Consider the following 18,636-nt stretch of genomic DNA (forward strand, 5'->3'; position numbering starts at 1 on the left):
AGCATAGCTTTTAGGAGAAAAATTCCAATCTTGATTTAAAAGAATTGCCAGCGGTGAAGAAAAATGCTGGCAAATGATGGGTCACAACACAGAATGTGGCATAGTCATTGTCTCTGCTTATTGAGGGGCCGCCCACACTGACCCACATTTAAAGTTTATTTCGAGTGGCTCCAGGGATCAGAGTTAAGATTATAGCGTGAGGTAAAAAGTCTGTTATGCATAACATTTTGGATTCTGTGATATTATGGTGATAGAATGTGTCTAGCCAAATGGCTTTAGATCCCAGACACACGCCGACTCAGGATGTTCGACCACCGCTTGCCCTCATTTTGGAAAAGGTGCTAGGCATTTTCCCATCATTTGTGAGTTGCTCAGACTTCCTGAATTCATGGCACACATTTGTTGCGACCCTTGGCATTATTCTCACACACTAAATTCCACATCTGGGAAAACAATTTAGTGTTGGTCTGGAAAGGATCTTCAGCTATGTTTTATTTAGTTGACACAAAGATATACAGAGCGTTGCAAGGAACTTTACTATTTATAGGATGGTAGAGGCATGACTGGGACAAGAGGTTCCTACTGAGTAGGAAAGACGACTTTCACACTGCTGGACTGAACAGAATGGGAACAGAACTGGAAATTGCAGTGCTCCCGATGGTGGGTGTTATCCATTTTTTCCGATTCCTCGTTCGAGGGGATTGTTTGTTCTGGTGCCTGGGCTATGCAGGTGAAACTGGTTTCTCCTCTGCATTGCAGAGCAAGGAAGGAGTGCAGCCCCTAGGGCGTTCTTCTTAGTTTTTCTTGTCTGTAATCAAAAATGTATTTTTTTATGATCAAAAGAAAAGGATGCCGGAATTGCAGCAGCAGTGAACGAGGAAATAAACCTTTTACAACTTCACAGCTGCTTTCTGAGTTCCTTATAACAGAGGCCTTGCAGGAAGCACAAGGAAAGGAAATGCACAGGCAAATGACAAAACAACACTGGGCTGTGTGAGATACATACTATACAAGGAACCATATCCTGAGGCATTTTCTCTCTTTCTACTCATTTCTTCTCTATGAGAACTCCCATTCACTGCAGAGTGAGCTCACCCAAGTAAGAACTCAATACAAATGAAATAAGAACCTCAGACTTTGGCCCCTAGATTTTAAGGGAAAGAGACTCCGGTTCCCATTCTGATCTCACTCACAGCAAGTTCACAGTAAATCCACTGAAGCCATTGGAGCTCTGCATTTGCAGTGGTTCAGCTGAGATCATGAACTGGCCTTTGGTCATTCCTTTGATTCATTAGGCACCAGGAAAATCTAATGTGCTATATAAGTAACAAATAACAATCCATACATATGAGCTAGTGGTGAGAACAGGGCCCTGGGAGCCCAGACTCCTAGGTGCTTCTCCTGACTCTCTCACTGTCTTACCAGGTGACCCTGGGCAAACCACAGACAAGATTGTGACTGGCAGCTGCATGGGTTCCCTTCCCTGTACCCAGCACAAGATCCTGATGTATTCACAGTCCCTGCACTCCATACTACTCCCCACATCTGCCTTCCTAAGGGCACAATACACTCAAAAAGGGGGAAGATCAGGCTTGTGCCTTCCCACTCCATGGAGCAGGCCATGCACATCATGGCAAGGTGGAGGCTACATCACCCTAGAAGATGGTTCCACCTCCAAATATACACACCCACCTGTAAAGCAGGAAGCTCAGGGAGGGGGCTGCACCACAATGCAGTGTTGCATGGAAATGGCACAGTCTTGCCCTTAACCTCGCTGTGCCAGTTTCTCCAGCCACACAGAGAGGAAAATGATACTTAACCACCTTTTGTAATGCACTTGGAGATCCTGGGGTGAACACGGCTACAAAAGTGCATTACATCCAGTGTGTTCACATAATGAAAGACCCTATTGCAATCCACGCATATAAGGGGACACAGTAGGGGTGCTTTAAGAACCTTAACTCTGAATGTCCTGACTCACACATTTAAAAACTTGATGTTGCATTAACTCAGGTCTTTTATAGTTGATATGTGTGTGCATGTTTAGAACTGTAGTAAATACCATTTGAAGGTCTTAATGTGTGTGTGTTTCAGCAGCTGATAAATATGAAAAGGTGTTATCATCAGTTAATCAAGTCTATTCAATAGATATGGAGATGCTCCTTGCTGCCCCCCTTTTCCAATTTCCGCCATAGCTGTTAAAGATTTATTAGCACGGTAGTTGGCTCAATAGTTTTGTGTATGTGTGCTGGCTGACCTGGAACCAATGCTGTGTCACTTAACTAATTTCCAGTATCTGTTTCACACACCTCCTCGCTAGTTGTCTCTCTTATATTATTACTACTTTTATCACTGTATTATATAATTCTGAGTATTATAATGGTAGCGGGATGCATGCTAACCTGCCAGGAGATGGAACTTCCCTTTTGCAGCCAGCTCTGTATATAAATATGTTTTTGTTACTAATTCTCCTTTTCATTTCAGTCTTTCCTCTGATTTTGTTGAGAAATCTCCGGCATCCAGTCTATCTGCTGGTGGTTTTGGCCCAAGTCAATCTGTCTGCCATGGTTGCCGGTTTAGCAACATTCATGGGCAAATTCCTGGAGAGGCAGTTCTCCCTCACTGCATCATTTGCCAATATGATCATAGGTAAGTACTACCTGTTACTACTGTAGACATTCCAGCTCTTAGTGAACATGCTAGGGAACACTGAAGCCCTTGTTTCCTGATAGGCTACCCCAAACTCAATGGAATTTTACATAGGAGACAGCAAAACTCAAACAAAACCCAGTTTACATGACAGCAACCAGATACATACGGTCTGATCTGCTCAGAAGCGAGGTAAGGCTGGAGATGGGTGAGGCTCATTTACAAAGTAGCTCAGGAACAGGTCTACAAAAGTATATTCAGCATTCCCTGAAACTGACTGAAGAGCATACAGTTTTGCAGAGGGAGTTTTTCTAGTAGTTATCTCACAGGAATTGGACTCTTGAATTCTGCTCCTTTCTCTTCCATTGAGCTAGTTACGTGACTCTGGGCAAGCCACATAAGGTGTTTGTGCCTCAGTGTTCCCTTTGATAAATAGATATATGGTTCACCTATCTATTTAAATGCTATAACTCTCTTTCTGTTTACTGCACCTTTAACTCTCTCATGTGGACTCAGGCCAATGCAATCTCCCTCTCTCAGATATATTCTCAGATGCAAACATTGGCTGCGGGGAGGGATGGATATTCTGTGTCCTCTTAAACTAAAATAAAAATCATTAGGAATAAAAGTTATTATTATATTATTTATTTGTATGATGATAGTGGCTAGGAGCACCAGTCAAGGACCAGCACCCCATTGTGTTACGTGCTGTCCAAACACAGAACAAAAAGGTGGTCCCATCTGTTTGCTCTTCATGTGTGGAGAAATCAAAGTAAGATGATATCAGAGTTCAGGGCAACTGCAACTGTATTCCCACTCCATGGTTTAGCAAGGGCACCCGCTCTCAGGCTTTCAGCTCCCCAGCCATGGCCTCTTTTGTGCAGAGACACACATCTCACTCCCTCCTAACTAGCGTATTTCCAGGCTGTACAGTTCTTTGCTTACACTGTGAATTCCCCAGCAAGTCAGACCGCCTGAGCAGGCCTCCTTTGCTTTTCTCCTCAGAAGCTATAAACAGCATAATTTCACATGGTTTTAAGTTACTACACAGCCCTTTCTAAGCAAGCACATTTATTCTTAAGGTGAAAGCATTAGAGAGAAAAACCTACACTCATTCTAATAAGCTTATCAGAGATCACCACCATCATCTCCACAAAGGCTCTGGTTGGTGTCAGTCCTTCCAACCCTTCCCTAAGGATTGGGGCCCTTCCTTTAGACAGAAGGTGCTGTCCATTTGCTGGATCAGAAGGAAGGCCCTGACTCATTTTAGACTCAGGCTCTTTATCCAAAAGTCCTTTCTTTGTCAATTGGTTCTCTAGAAAATCCAGTTTGAACCAGTATATGCGAGCCTCTCCAGGGGATGGTACCTCTTGGGAGGTATTACAACCTGAGTGAATTTGCTTAATCACTCTCCACTGTTTTTAATTCCTGGAGGGTAGTGAAAGAAATCAGAAGTGTATTCCACACCCTATGGTCCACCCAGCAAAGGCCTGATTATCTTTGACTTAAGATGTGATAAAAGGAACTCAACTGTGGATGGTGTTTGAGCACAGATGTCAGGGAAGAGTGTTAAATATTAAGGGCCTAGTTCCCCAGGAAGGAAGTGTGACTGAGAAGTAACTAAAATATTTTAAGAGCTCTGAGATGTCTTCATGTCACCAGGGCCTGATGAAATGCATCCTAGAATACTCAAGGAGCTGACAGAGAAGATATCTCAGTCATTAGCAATTATCTTTGAAAAGTCATGGAAGACAGGAGAGATTCCAGAGGACTGGAAAAGGGCAAATATAGTGCCCATCTATGAAAAGGGAAATAAGAACAACCCGGGGAATTACAGACCAGTCAGCTTAATTTCTGTACCTGGAAAGATAATGGAGCAAGTAATTAAGTAATCAATTTGCAAATATCTATAAGATAATAGGGTGATAAGTAACAGTCAGCATGGATTTGCCAAGAACAAGTCATGTCACACCATCCTGATATCTTTCTTTGACAGGGTAACAAGCCTTGTGGATGGGGGGAAGCGGTAGACATGGTATATCTTGACTTTAGTAAAGCTTTTGATACTGTCTTGCATGACCTTCTCAAAAACAAAACTAGGGAAATGCAACCTAGATGGAGCTACTATAAGGCGGATACATAACTGGTTGGAAAACTGTTCCCAGTCATGCTGAGCTTGAGCTGATGGCTAGTCACCCACGGGGAGATGTCAGAGAGACAAGGGAAATTTTAGTTTGGACAGAAGGAGATGGGTCTGGAGTAGAGAGTTAGATATTTTAGAGAGTAAACACCAGAACTGAAATGGTAATCTGGTAAGGATCTCAATCATGCTATATACAGAGGTCAGACCAGATCCCTACTTTTATGCAATTATCCCCTGCTGATACATCTAAGGATCATGTTTGCTCTCTTAGCCACTGCTTCACTCTGGGAACTCATATTCAATTGGTTATCCACCATGACTGCTAAGTCCTTTTCTCAGCCACTGCTTTCTAAAGTACAGTCTCCCACTTTGATGTATGATCTTAATTTAGTTGTACTAAAATGGATGTTGTTCAGGTGAGCCCAAATTATCATGTGATCCAAATGGCTTTGTAAAACTGACATGTCCTTTTCATTATTTATCACTCCACCAATTTGGGTGTCATCTGCAAACTTTCCCAGCTATGATTGTATGGTCTCTTCCATTGATAAACATATCAAATAGCACAGAACCAAGAACAGAGCTTGCTGGTAGAAATTCCCCCCACTGGATGATGATTTCCCATTCCCTCCTACAGGAGACAGTGAGCCTCATGGGGAGAGCCCTGGGTTGGGCCACAGGAGACATGGGTTCTATTCTTGGCTCTGCCATTGGTCTGTGGGGTAACCTTGGGCAAGTGACTTCACTTAGATTCTCCCTCTGTAAAATGGAGACATGATGCTTACTTCCTTTGTAAAGTGCTTTGAGATCTACTGATGCTCTAACATGAAAAAACAGGGAATTATTTTTTGCAATTACATTTTGAGATCTAACAGTTACCATTTAATCCATTTACGATGTTCTGCATTGACTGGAAGGTGTTGAAATATTGTCGCGGATATTTGGATCTCAACTCTCTTGCTCTTGTTTCTGTTCCCAAGGTTCTGTGAACATCCCTGGGGCAATGGTTGGAATAGTGGCAGGTGGAGCCATCATGAAAAAGTTCCAAATGACCCTGAAACAGTGTGGCATCATGTGTGTCATCGGCATGCTCCTCTGTGTGACCTTTGCCTTTCCCCTCCTCTTCCTGGGCTGCCCTACACAGAAAGTTGCTGGCCTTAACTACAGACAGAGGTACCACTCGTAAATATAGACCATAAGGTTGGCCCTCGGACACATTTTCATTGGCTGACTGATTGATTTATCAACTGTCCCTTTCCACGTGCACTGCACAAAGTTTACACAGGCATTAAACCAAAAAAAATCCATGAAAAGGTCACAAACCCCACAAGTTTAATTAACTTTATCACAAATAATTCAAAATCAAAAATTCGTACTGGAAAATGCTTGACTCATCATTCACTGGTTGATAATTTACGAAGATGTTAACATGGAGAGAATATTTTTGAAATAATGGCCACCTCTCTACATGCTGAAATGCAGGCAGACCCTTACCCTCTATTAAGAAAAAGAGACCCCTGGTAGGAGGCGAGTTTTGACTACTCAGTGTGTGGACTGTAGTTTAGAGCAGAAGGAACCTGCTCACACACAGTGATACTAAAGAAGAAACTATTAATTCTGAATTGGGAATTTTTTACTTTTACATATTCCTGATGTGGTACCATTAGTTCTCATGAGCTGCTAAGTTCCACTTGCATGGGGTGGTAGTAGCAGGAGAAATATATGGCACGAATATAAGTGGCTGCATGCTTTGTTCATGGCCAGACTTTCAAACTTTTGAGAGGTTTTTTTTTTAGAGGTACAGGAATTAATCTATGGAAATTATATTTTCTGTGGGTTTGGCAGAGTCCACAAATTCACACTTTCAGTGTTAAGCAAGCAAGCTCTTGTTCTCTAATATCTACATATATATGGTATACTACATAAACCCACAATGTATATATTAATATACTCTGAAACCTATATTAATATAGTCATATCTTTCCTTCTACTGTAGCTCTGGTGTTGGACAACACTCTTTTGAATGTAACAGTAAATGCAACTGCCTCGATAAGGCCTATAACCCTATATGTGGGGCTGATGGGATTGAATACATCTCTCCATGTTTTGCTGGCTGTGAAGTTGTAAACTCTGATGTGGTTGAAAATAAAGTTCTGGTGAGTAAAGTTTTTTTTCTTCGCTCAGCACTAAAGCCCTGACTTCGCATTGGTAATGAGTCAGAGTCCAAGGCAAAGATCAATGCTGATAATTCAGTGATACTGTTTAGATCCTCTGTGTAGCAAGAAAATCTTTGGCCAGATCTACACTAAGAGGTTAGGTCAACCCAGCTCTCCCTGAGCAGCATAGTTAAGTGCCCTGGTGTAGACAGTGCTAAGTGGATGGAAAAAATCTTTTATTATCCAGCTACCATCTCTCAGAGAGCTACCACCCCTTTCCCGTCACTGTAGTGAGTGTCTGCAGAGGTGCAGCAGCAGCGGTGCGGTTGTGTTGTTGTAGTGGTTTAAGTGTAGACATAGCCTCCATCTTTACTGTGAATTGGACTCTCCCATGCCTCTTAGATGCCTTCTCTTTGCATCACTGCTGAAAGTCGTGCTGACAGAGGACAAATGGAAAGTCCCAGGAAACTCTTGGCAGAGCTGTATCCTCTTAAGCACTCTCCAGTGTTTTGCTGAAATTTGTAGGCCAATGCCTTGTTCGGGGCAATACTTCTGCAAGTATAGCATTCAAAATGACAGCGAACAATGAGTTTTCAGAAAGATCAGGCAAGCAAAGTATGTTTCCCACTTCTACTGCTTTTAATCAGCTCAGGTTTTGCTATTGGGGCCTTTATTTAATCTTTAATATAGTCTATGCTTTTCAAAGGTACCCGCTGGTTTTTGGCAGTCACAGTGCCAGGGTTTGCTGTGCTCACCTCACAAGTCGTCCCTTCAAAGGGCCCTTTTCATAATTGTGTTTTCTTGTAGTGTAACTACACTATGGGATGGCCATAAATAGAGATAGAGGGCTTTGGTAATGCAGTGGGGACCACGGTGTACAAGCTAGGGATGCGCTCATATCATAATGGGGTTAGTGCCCAGAGGTGGATAGGTTTGGTAATGGTGTCAGCAGTGGCTGAAAGTTGTTACCATCTGATGGCTGAGCAGTGGCTCATGAGAAGTGAGTTGTTGTTATTATTATTATGTATTTGTATAATTGTAGCACGTAGGAGTTCCAGTCAACTAACAAAATCATCCAAAGCACAGGACTTGGTGGTGATGGGGGACTTCAACTACCCAGACATCTGTTGGGGAAATAACACAGCAGGGCACAGATTATCCAACAAGTTCTTGGAATGTATTGGAGACAAGTTTTTATTTCAGAAGCTGGAGAAAGCTACTAGCGGAGAGGCTGTTCTAGGTTTGATTTTGTTCTAGATTCGATTTTGACAAAGAGGGAGGAGCTGGTTGAGAATTTGAAAGTGGAAGGCAGCTTGGGTGAAAGTGATCATGAAATGGTAGATTTCATGATTCTAAGGAATGTAGGAGGGAGAACAGCAAATAAAGACAATGGATTTCAAGAAGGCAAACTTTAGCAAACTCAGGGAGATAGTAGGTAAGACCCCATGGGAAGCAAGTCAAAAACAATTGAAGACAGTTGGCAGTTTTTCAAAGAGACATTATTAAGGTCACAAGAGCAAACTATCCCACTGCATTGGAAAGATAGGAATTATGGCAAGAGACCACCCTGGCTTAACCAGGAGATCTTCAATGATCTAAAAATCAAAAAAGAGTCCTACAAAAAGTGAAAACTAAGTCAAAATAAAAAAGATGAATGTAAACAAATAACGCAAGTATGTAGGGACAAAATTAGAAGGGCCAAGGCACAAAATGAGATCAAGCAAGCTAGAGACATAAAGAAAACAAGAAAACATTTTACAAATACATTAGAAGCAAGAGGAAGTCCAAAGACAGGATAGGACTGTTACTCAATGGAGGATGGGGGGGAAACAATAACAGAAAATGTGGAAATGGCAGAGGTGCTTAATGACTTCTTTTTTTCGGTTTTCACCAAGAAGGTTGGTGGTGATTGGACATCTAACATAGTGAATGACAGTGAAAATGAGGTAGGATCAGAGGCTAAAATAGGGAAAGAACAAGTTAAAAATTACTTAGACAAGTTAGATGTCTTCATGTCACCAGGGCCTGATGAAATGCATCCTAGAATACTCAAGGAGATGACTGAGGAGATATCTGAGTCATTAGCGATTATCTTTGAAAAGTCATGGAAGATGGGAGAGATTCCAGAGGACTGGAAAAGGGCAAATACAGTGCCAATCTATAAAAAGGGAAATAAGAACAACCCAGGGAATTACAGACCAGTCAGCTTAATTTCTGTACCTGGAAAGATAATGGAGCAAGTAATTAAGTAATCAATTTGCAAATATCTATAAGATAATAGGGTGATAAGTAACAGTCAGCATGGACTTGCCAAGAACAAATCATGTCAAACCAACCTGTTATCTTTCTTTGACAGGGTAACAAGCCTTGTAGATAGGGGGGAAGCGGTAGACATGGTATATCTTGACTTTAGTAAAGCTTTTGATACTGTCTTGCATGTCCTTCTCAAAAACAAAACTAGGGAAATGCAACCTAGATGGAGCTACTATAAGGTGGATGCATAACTGGTTGGAAAACCGTTCCCAGGCAGTAGTTATCAGTGGTTCACAATCATGCTGGAAGGGCATAATGAGTGGGGTCCCACAGGGATCAGTTCTGGGTCCGGTTCTACTCAATATCTTCATCAATTATTTAGATAATGGCATAGAGAGTACACTTATAAAGTTTGTGGATGATACCAAGCTGGGAGGGATTGCAAGTGCTTTGGAGGATAGGATTATAATTCAAAATGATCTGGACAAACTGGAGAAATGGTCTGAAGTAAATAGGATGAAATTCAATAAGGACAAATGCAAAGTACTCCACTTAGGAAGGAACAATCAGTTGCACACATACAAAATGGGAAATTACTGCCTAGGAAGGAGTACTGTGGAAAGAGATCTAGGGGTCAGAGTGGACCACAAGATAAATATGAGTCAACAGTGTAACACTGTTGCAAAAAAAAAGCAAACATCATTCTGGGATGTATTAGTAGGAATGTTGTAAGCAAGACACGAGAAGTAATTCTTCCACTCTACTCCAGTTCTGAGTGCCACATTTCAGGAAAGAAGTGGGGAAATTGGAGAAAGTCCAAAGAAGAGCAAGAAAAATTATTAAAGGTCTAGAAATAATGACATATGAGGGAAGATTGAAAAAGTTGGGTTTGGTTAGTATGGAAAAAAGAAGAGGGGACATGATAACAGTTTTCAAGTAAATAAAAGGCTGTTACAAGGAGGAGGGAGAATTGTTCTTCCTAACCTCTGAGAACAGGACAAGAAGCAATGGGCTTAATTTGCAGCAAGGGCAGTTTATATTGGACATTAGGAAAAACTTCCTAACGGTCAGAGTGGTTAAGCACTGGCATAAATTGCTTCGGGAGATTGTGGAATCTTAATCACTGGAGATTTTTGAGAGCATGTTAGACAAACACCTGTCAGGGATGGTCTAGATAATACTTAGTCTTGCCATGAGTGCAGGGCACTGGACTAGATGACCTCTAGGTCCCTTCCAGTCCTACGATTCTAGCTATTTATTTGTATAATGGTAGCACCTAGGAGTTCCAGTCGTGGATTGGGACCCCATTGTGTTGGTGGTAACAATCCAGTTCTTAAGTGGAGAAATTGGACATTATTACATAATGGTTGGCGCGTCTCGTGGCTGTCTCAGCAAAGAAGCCAGAGATTCAATGGGATGGCAACTGAGCTCGCCAGGCCAAGACAAAGGCAGTCTGGCTGAGGAGGCCTGCGTTGCTGCCGCCTGTACCATACCCCTCTATGGATAACTAGAGGAATTCAGTCTAGCAATTTTCTCCAGCACTAACGGCTTGATCCAATTCTCAGAGGGCTCACTGGGAGCTGGTTAAGATCCTAGATTCACTTCATTCTTAATTCGCACCACGTTTTTTTACTGGCATGTTTTTGGAGCAGCAGTGGAAAGTGTTGCTTAGTACTACAATGATATGACCATTGGTAAAAATCTAGAAACATACAAAACATCCATGGGATAGCAAGGTGGTGAGTGGTTTGGTTTTTTTAGAGTGATGACGAACTGAGCCAACAAGCCAAAATAATAGTTAAACAGGCTTTCTCTCAGTGACCTTTGGCAGCTGCAGAACCTGATTCTCACCCATTAGTTCTTTGATAGTCAGGATTACCCTATTCACTGTTCAAAGCCTGAAATCAGTGACTTATTGACTGGAGTGGACTGCACTGACCAGAAAATTACAGGTTTCAGATTATAAAAATTACAAAATATAAAATTTTCTCACATAATCTGCTCACAGATTAAACTTCCTCCTTTCTCTAGCCCAAGATGACCAAGATAACTGTAATCCATGGCATTTAACACCCAGTGTTACCTACCAACAATACCGTCACCCTTCTGCAGAGCTATAGTAGATGTTGGGGTCTTACCAGTCAGTTTCCCATTAGAGGAGAAATCAGTGTCATGGAGTCTGGGTATTTCCTTAGTGTAACTTGTTTTATTTACACTGTGTATACCAGTTTTTGAACAAATAATAATACAAATAAACTATCGTAATCATTGTAAACCAAACCAAATACATACATAATGTAAGACATTACGAGTCCATTTTAAAGAAGTAGCATTCCCCCTCCTCCTACCACAGTGTACACACGCAGAGGATAGGGACTGAATTTACACCCTTTTTGAAGGTGTTCCTCTCAACAAATAAATGTCCTGCCAGAGCATACTCCTGAATATGGTTGGTTTTAGGTTTGTGCTTTGCAGGAACACTGTGTCCTGCCCCAAGCTTCCTCCGCCCCTGAAAGCCTTCAAATACTTTTACGTTCTGGGTTGGTGCTCATAAGATGCACCCATGTATTATTTGTATTACAGTAGAATCCAGATGCCCCAAACACCATGAGGGCCCCATTTTACTGGTGCTGTACAAACACATGAGCAAACACGAGCTATTAAAACCAGCAATAGCACTTCCTGCAGCACTTGGTGGTGGGGAGGGGGAGGGAGAGTTAAGGCTCCGTCCAACCGTGGACATATCTTGACCCAGTGTAGCTTGGGAGATCTTAAGTACTTCAGGGCATGGATTGTCTCTTACTGTGTGTTTGTCTAGTCCCCAGCACTATACCAACACATAGTAAAATGGGCATTATAAGTAACCATGACAATGAGATGAGTGCAGACAATGCCATGGCTACTAAAACTGAACTATGCTCCTTACGTGCCTATTAAAGAGTTACTCACCCAGCTTTCCACAGAACAACTTCAGTCTCTTTTTGGTTTGGATTCACCATAGTCCCTGCCAGAATCTCCTGTTTCCTGAAGATTAAAACTAACTCCCATCTGTCACACCGCACGTGGTCTTGCTGCTCGTTAACCTAGATAACAGAGTTTGTTGCACGGCAGCCACCCAAGACACAAAGTCATCTAGATAAAAGCTCAGATAAAGCCGAACTTTACTCTTCCCACATCCCAGCAGTATAGCGTAGTTATTGGGGACTCTCTTCTGGGGACTGTATTCCTTCATTCTGCTTTTTTTCCTACTGTAAGATAAAAGCTTTCGCAGGCTGAAAGCATATGTTTTGCCACTTGTGTATGAAAGCAAACTCAACTTGCATCAGGGCTTCTCAAACTTTGCCCAAAGTGAAGGCTGCACTGACCTATTGCCAACAGCCTGAGGACCACCACCCATTCTCCTCACATGGAGCAGATTACATTCTTATTTTTCACACAGGGGTGCGGGCTGCAGGAAATACCGGCCCGACCTTCCCAGCATCACCTATGGATTGTGAATTGTTGGCTATTTATAACATAAGTATATAACCATGCCCAGTAACAGTAGGGTAAACTATTAAGAGAGTTACAGAGACCAGAGTTAGTCTGAAGAAACCAGTGTGGTGTGTGCCTGGGAACGGGTGATGATAATGGTAGCACTGATACTCCTTGGTATCTAAAGGACTCCCTGTGCTGGAGCTGGTGTGAGGTGTATGGAAACACTTCCATTCAGGACTCTGAGGCACAGCATAGAATTCACTGCCCAGGAGGCTGGGGGCGTTCGAGTGGCGTTAAGCCATCTTTGCACTCTCCCAATCATGAGCTGCCCCAGGGCCTGTGGAGGCCCGCAGCAGAACTTTGGCAGCCCTGGGGGCCAGCTGAAGTTAGAGTAGCCTCCTGGAGCTGCCCTATAGGGTGCAGCACTGCCTGGAGTTTCCCTGTTCAAACATACATCTCCTGCCCCCAGACCTGCTCTGAGCATGCCTTCTACATCAAAGCTTGTGAGGGGGTCCTCAGAAGGTAGCCTTATGGCTGTCTTCTGCAGTCAGTCCTGCACTGAAGGAATTCTCCTCCAGCTCAATGTGGGACTTTTAGGACATCTTATGTCATTCTGGCCCTTCTGTGTGATGTATGAGGATGGGAGGGAAGATGGGGCTCTAACCCCTTGAGTAGTGGTTTGGTGGTGTGTACTAATAAGGACCTGTATGAGAGACCTCCCAATACTGTCCACATGTAACTTAATCATGTCCCCAGAGCTGAGATATTAGTGTGCCAACTTCCACTGTACCCCCACATTCACATACTAGATAAACAATCTGAACCTGACAGGGGCAAGAAAGATGTGTTTCCTCCTCTGAGAGAAAAAGCAACAAAACGTTGAATACCAACAAGTCCCAGCTAGCAAAAGGAGGAACACACAACATGCACAGGTTGATGTGACCTATTTTCTCATTTGAGAACTCAATTGCCAGATATTACCACTGAGTAATATTATTTGACATCCAGAGATGAAAGGATTTGCGGTTGGCTGCCCGCCAGAGCAGGAGCCTGGCTGCTACTCACTCCCACAACCCGCAGAGCAGGTTTCAGAGGTTTGGTGAAATTCTTTTTCGAGTCATGACTGTGAAACACACGCTATGGTAGCAGGATTTTCTAAACCAGGGTTTATGTAATCTGAAAAGGCTCCCAAAGGCAGCTCTGTGCTGTGTTAAAACACCTATGTGTACAAATTGGGTAGCATACGTATTTCACAGCTACTCTCTGTTGGAAGGATTCAGACCTGCTCAGATATCTGTGGCTGTATTGCCTTTTAGTAGTTAGAGGCTTTGAAATGAATCTGTGGTCACCCACTGCCGTGAAGTCACAACCGAATGAAAGGAAAGGAGCATGGTCTTGTGTCAAGGTTCCTCCCCCACTCTGAACTCTAGGGTACAGATGTGGGGACCTGCATGAAAAACCTCCTAAGCTTATCTTTACCAGCTTAGGTCAAAACTTCCCCAAGGTACAAAATATTCCCCCCGTTATCCTTGGACTGGCCGCTACCACCACCAAACTAATACTGGTTACTGGAGAAGAGCTGTTTGGACGCGTCCTTCCCCCCAAAATACTTCCCAAAACCTTGCACCCCACTTCCTGGACAAGGTTTGGTAAAAAGCCTCACCAATTTGCCTAGGTGACTACAGACCCAGACCCTTGGATCTTAAGAACAATGAACAATTCTCCCAACACTTGCACCCCCCCTTTCCTGGGAAATGTTGGATAAAAAGCCTCACCAATTTGCATAGGTGACCACAGACCCAAACCCTTGGATCTGAGAACAATGAAAAAGCATTCAGTTTTTTACAAGAAGACTTTTAATAAAAAATAGAAGTAAATAGAAATAAAGAAATCCCCCCTGTAAAATCAGGATGGTAGATATCTTACAGGGTAATTAGATTCAAAAACATAGAGAACCCCTCTAGGCAAAACCTTAAGTTACAAAAAAGATACACAGACAGAAATAGTTATTCTATTCCGCACAATTCTTTTCTCAGCCATTTAAAGAAATCATAATCTAACACATACCTAGCTAGATTACTTACTAAAAGTTCTAAGGCTCCATTCCCGGTCTATCCCTGGCAGAAACCAGCATACAGACAGACCCAGACCCTTTGTTTCTCTCCCTCCTCCCAGCTTTTGAAAGTATCTTGTCTCCTCATTGGTCATTTTGGTCAGGTGCCAGCGAGGTTACCTTTAGCTTCTTAACCCTTTACAGGTGAGAGGAGCTTTCCCCTGGCCAGGAGGGATTTCAAAGGGGTTTACCCTTCCCTTTATATTTATGACACGCCCCCCAAATCTCAGCTAGGGTGAAACACTGGCTGGGATTTCTTCCTGGAGCTCTAGGAAAAACAGAGTTAAGACACATGCATCTCTAAATATACTACCAAGTACATAAAGACTAACAATATTTTCCACATCTCAAGGACGATTTTAACCAGTTGATTCTGGGAAACTTTCACGGGAGAGTGCATCAGCCACTTTGTTAGAAGCTCCTGAGATGTGTTGGATGTCGAAATCAAAATCTTGGAGAGCTAAACTCCACCGAAGAAGTTTTTTGTTAGTTTCCTTGACGGTGTGAAGCCACTTCAGTGCAGCATGGTCGGTTTGCAGGTGGAAACGCCGTCCCCAAACATATGGGCGTAGCTTTTCCAGAGCGTAGACAATGGCATAACATTCTTTTTCAGTGACTGACCAGTTGCTTTCCCTCTCAGACAGTTTTTTGCTGAGAAACACTACAGGGTGGAATTCTTGATCAGGTCCTTTCTGCATTAAAACTGCTCCCACACCACGCTCGGATGCATCTGTGGTTACTAGGAACGGTTTGTCAAAGTCTGGGGCCCTTAGTACAGGGTCAGACATGAGTGTCGCTTTAAGCTTGTTAAAGGCCTTCTGACACTTTCCGGTCCACTGAACAGCATTTGGCTGTTTCTTTTTGGTTAGGTCTGTCAGTGGGGCAGCGATTTGGCTGTAGTGCGGTACAAATCGTCTGTAATAACCGGCCAAGCCTAAGAAGGATTGAACCTGTTTCTTTGACTTTGGGACAGGCCACTTTTGGATAGCATCCACTTTGGCCTGTAGGGGGCTGATAGTTCCTTGACCCACCTGGTGTCCAAGGTAAGTCACTCTGTTTAGGCCTATTTGACACTTCTTAGCCTTAACAGTTAGTCCTGCCTCCCTTATGCGCTCAAGGACTTTTTGTAGATGTTCCAGGTGGTCTGCCCAGGAATCCGAAAATATGGCCACGTCGTCAAGGTAGGCGACTGCATATTCTCCTAATCCCGCTAGGAGACCATCTACAAGTCTTTGGAAAGTGGCGGGTGCATTTCGCAGCCCGAAAGGGAGTACATTAAATTCATACAGCCCAAGATGTGTGATGAAGGCTGACCTTTCCTTGGCAGATTCATCTAGCGGTACCTGCCAGTACCCCTTGGTTAAGTCCAAGGTAGAGATGAACTGGGCCCGTCCCAGTTTCTCTAATAGTTCATCTGTGCGTGGCATTGGATAGTTGTCTGGGCGAGTTACAGCATTTAGCTTACGGTAGTCCACGCAAATCGTATTTCCCCATCTGGTTTGGGAACTAGAACCACTGGAGATGCCCATGCACTTTCAGAGGGGCGGATTACACCCATCTGTAACATATCCTGGATCTCCCGTTCTATAGCAGTTTTAGCTTGAGGAGACACCCGGTAAGGTTGGACCCTAATTGGGTGAGCATTACCTGTGTCAATGGAGTGGTATGCCCGTTCAGTCAGTCCTGGGGTGGCTGAGAACGTTGGCGCGTAGCTAGTGCACAGCTCCTGGATCTGCTGTCGCTGCATACGCCCAAGGGTCATGGAGAGGTTCACCTCTTCCACACCACCAGCACATTTCCCTTCGTAGTAAACACCTTCAGGCCACTCAGCGTCGTCTCCTCCCTGGGCTGTAAACTGACAAACCTTTAATTCTCTGGAATAAAAGGGCTTTAGAGAATTAATATGGTACACCTTAGCTTTCGGTTGGAGGTGGGGAATGCTATGAGATAATTAACAGCTCCCAGGCGCTCCTGGACCGTGAATGGCCCTTCCCACGATGCTTCCATTTTATGGGCCTGGAGCGCCCTTAAGACCATGACCTGGTCTCCTACTTTGAAGGAACGCTCTCTGGCATGTTTATCATACCAGGCTTTTTGCTCTTTTTGAGCATCCTGTAAGTTTTCTCTAGCAAGGGCTAAAGAGGTTCGGAGGGTGTTTTGTAGGTTGGTTACGGTTCTGGGACTGGTTCCGTCTGGGTCTCTGGGACTGGATCCACTACTGCTGTTGCAGACATTGGCCTGGGGTCCGGGTCCATCACCTCTGACTGGGTCCTGATAGAAGTTTCCGGAACAGAGCTAGGCCTCACGGCTTGTTTAGCCTGGCTGCGGGTGACCATTCCCACCCTCTTGGCCTGCTTCACATGATTGGCCAAGTCTTCCCCCAACAGCATGGGGATGGGATAATCATCATAGACTGCAAAAGTCCACATTCCTGACCAGCCCTTGTACTGGACAGGCAACTTGGCTGTAGGCAAATTGAAAGAGTTGGACTTGAAGGGTTGAATCGTCACTTGGATCTCTGGGTTGATTAAATTGGGGTCCACTAAGGAAGCATGGATAGCTGACACTTGTGCTCCGGTGTCCCTCCACGCGGTGACCTTCTTCCCGCCCACACTCACAGTTTCCCTCCGCTCCAAGGGTATCTGGGAGGTATCTGGGCCTGTGGACCTCTGGTGTGATTCCGGTGCAATGAACTGTAATCTGTTGGGGTTCTTGGGGCAGTTGGCCTTTACATGCCCCAGCTCGTTACATTTAAAACATCGTCCAGCTGACGGGTCACTGGGGCGAGGAGGGTTGCTGGAGAACGGGGTGGTGGGACGATAAGGGGTCTGGAGGGTTCTTTGGGAGGTAGATGGGGCTTTGGGCGGCCCCCGGTAATAGGGTGTGGTCTGGGGTGGTCCCTTCTGGTCTCCGCTCCAACTGCGACCAGTTTTCTTCTTCTCTGCCACCTCCACCCATCTGGCTCCAATCTCTCCTGCCTCAATTACAGTTTTGGGTTTCCCATCTAGGATGTATCTTTCTATTTCCTCAGGAACACCCTCTAAGAATTGTTCCATTTGCATTAGGAAGGGCAAATTTACTGGAGATTCAACACTTGCTCCTGATATCCAGGCATCCCAATGTTTCACAATGTGGTAGGCATGTCGGGTAAATGACATGTCTGGTTTCCACCTTAGGGCTTGGAACCTCCGACGAGACTGCTCGGGTGTTATCCCCATTCTGACTCTCGCCTTGGATTTAAACAGTTCATACTTGTTCATGTGTTCTTTAGGCATTTCAGCTGCCACCTCAGCTAAGGGTCCACTGAGCTGCGGCCTCAGCTCTACCATGTATTGGTCAGTAGAGATGTTGTACCCAAGGCAGGCCCTTTCGAAGTTTTCTAAGAAGGCCTCAGTATCATCACCTGCCTTGTAGGTGGGGAACTTCCTGGGATGGGAAGTGGTACCTGGAGAAGGATTGCTAGGGTTTGTTGGTATATTCTGCCGGGCCTTTATCCTCTCCACCTCCTCCACATGCTTCCTCTCTTTTTCCTTCTCCTCCTCCACATGCTTCCTTGCCTCCATTTCCCTCTTGTGTGCAGCCTCCTGTACCTCCTTCTCCAGCCGCATGAGTTCTATCTGTCTTTCATGTTCCCTTTGTTTTTCCTCAGCCTGAAATTTGGCTAATTCCAGCTGTAGTCGAGCTGAGGATTTGGTCATTCTAACCGCTCTGTTTTTAACTAACTTTACACCCGAGGTTTAGAAATAAACAAACAAAACGTGGCTGTAAAATTTTGCTGTGCTGGAATAGAATACCTATTCTCTGATAGTGACTGTCAGCCTACAGAAAAAGACAATTCCCTTGTC

General features: G+C 44.0%; 1 protein-coding gene across 3 annotated transcripts in view; it reads left to right on the forward strand.

Moving 5' to 3' along the window:
• SLCO2B1 (solute carrier organic anion transporter family member 2B1) overlaps nucleotides 1–18,636 on the forward strand; it is a 109,990-nt gene that overhangs the window by 73,997 nt on the left and 17,357 nt on the right. For all 3 annotated transcript variants that reach the window (XM_073333933.2, XM_073333923.2, XM_073333943.2), the window contains 3 exons: nucleotides 2,485–2,649; nucleotides 5,773–5,965; nucleotides 6,789–6,948. In XM_073333933.2, the coding sequence (XP_073190034.2) occupies nucleotides 2,485–2,649; nucleotides 5,773–5,965; nucleotides 6,789–6,948 (518 nt within the window). The remainder of the gene's footprint in view (nucleotides 1–2,484; nucleotides 2,650–5,772; nucleotides 5,966–6,788; nucleotides 6,949–18,636) is intronic.

Source organism: Lepidochelys kempii, chromosome 1 (genome assembly GCF_965140285.1).
Source record: "Lepidochelys kempii isolate rLepKem1 chromosome 1, rLepKem1.hap1, whole genome shotgun sequence".
In the NCBI taxonomy this organism is placed as follows: Eukaryota; Metazoa; Chordata; order Testudines; family Cheloniidae; genus Lepidochelys; species Lepidochelys kempii.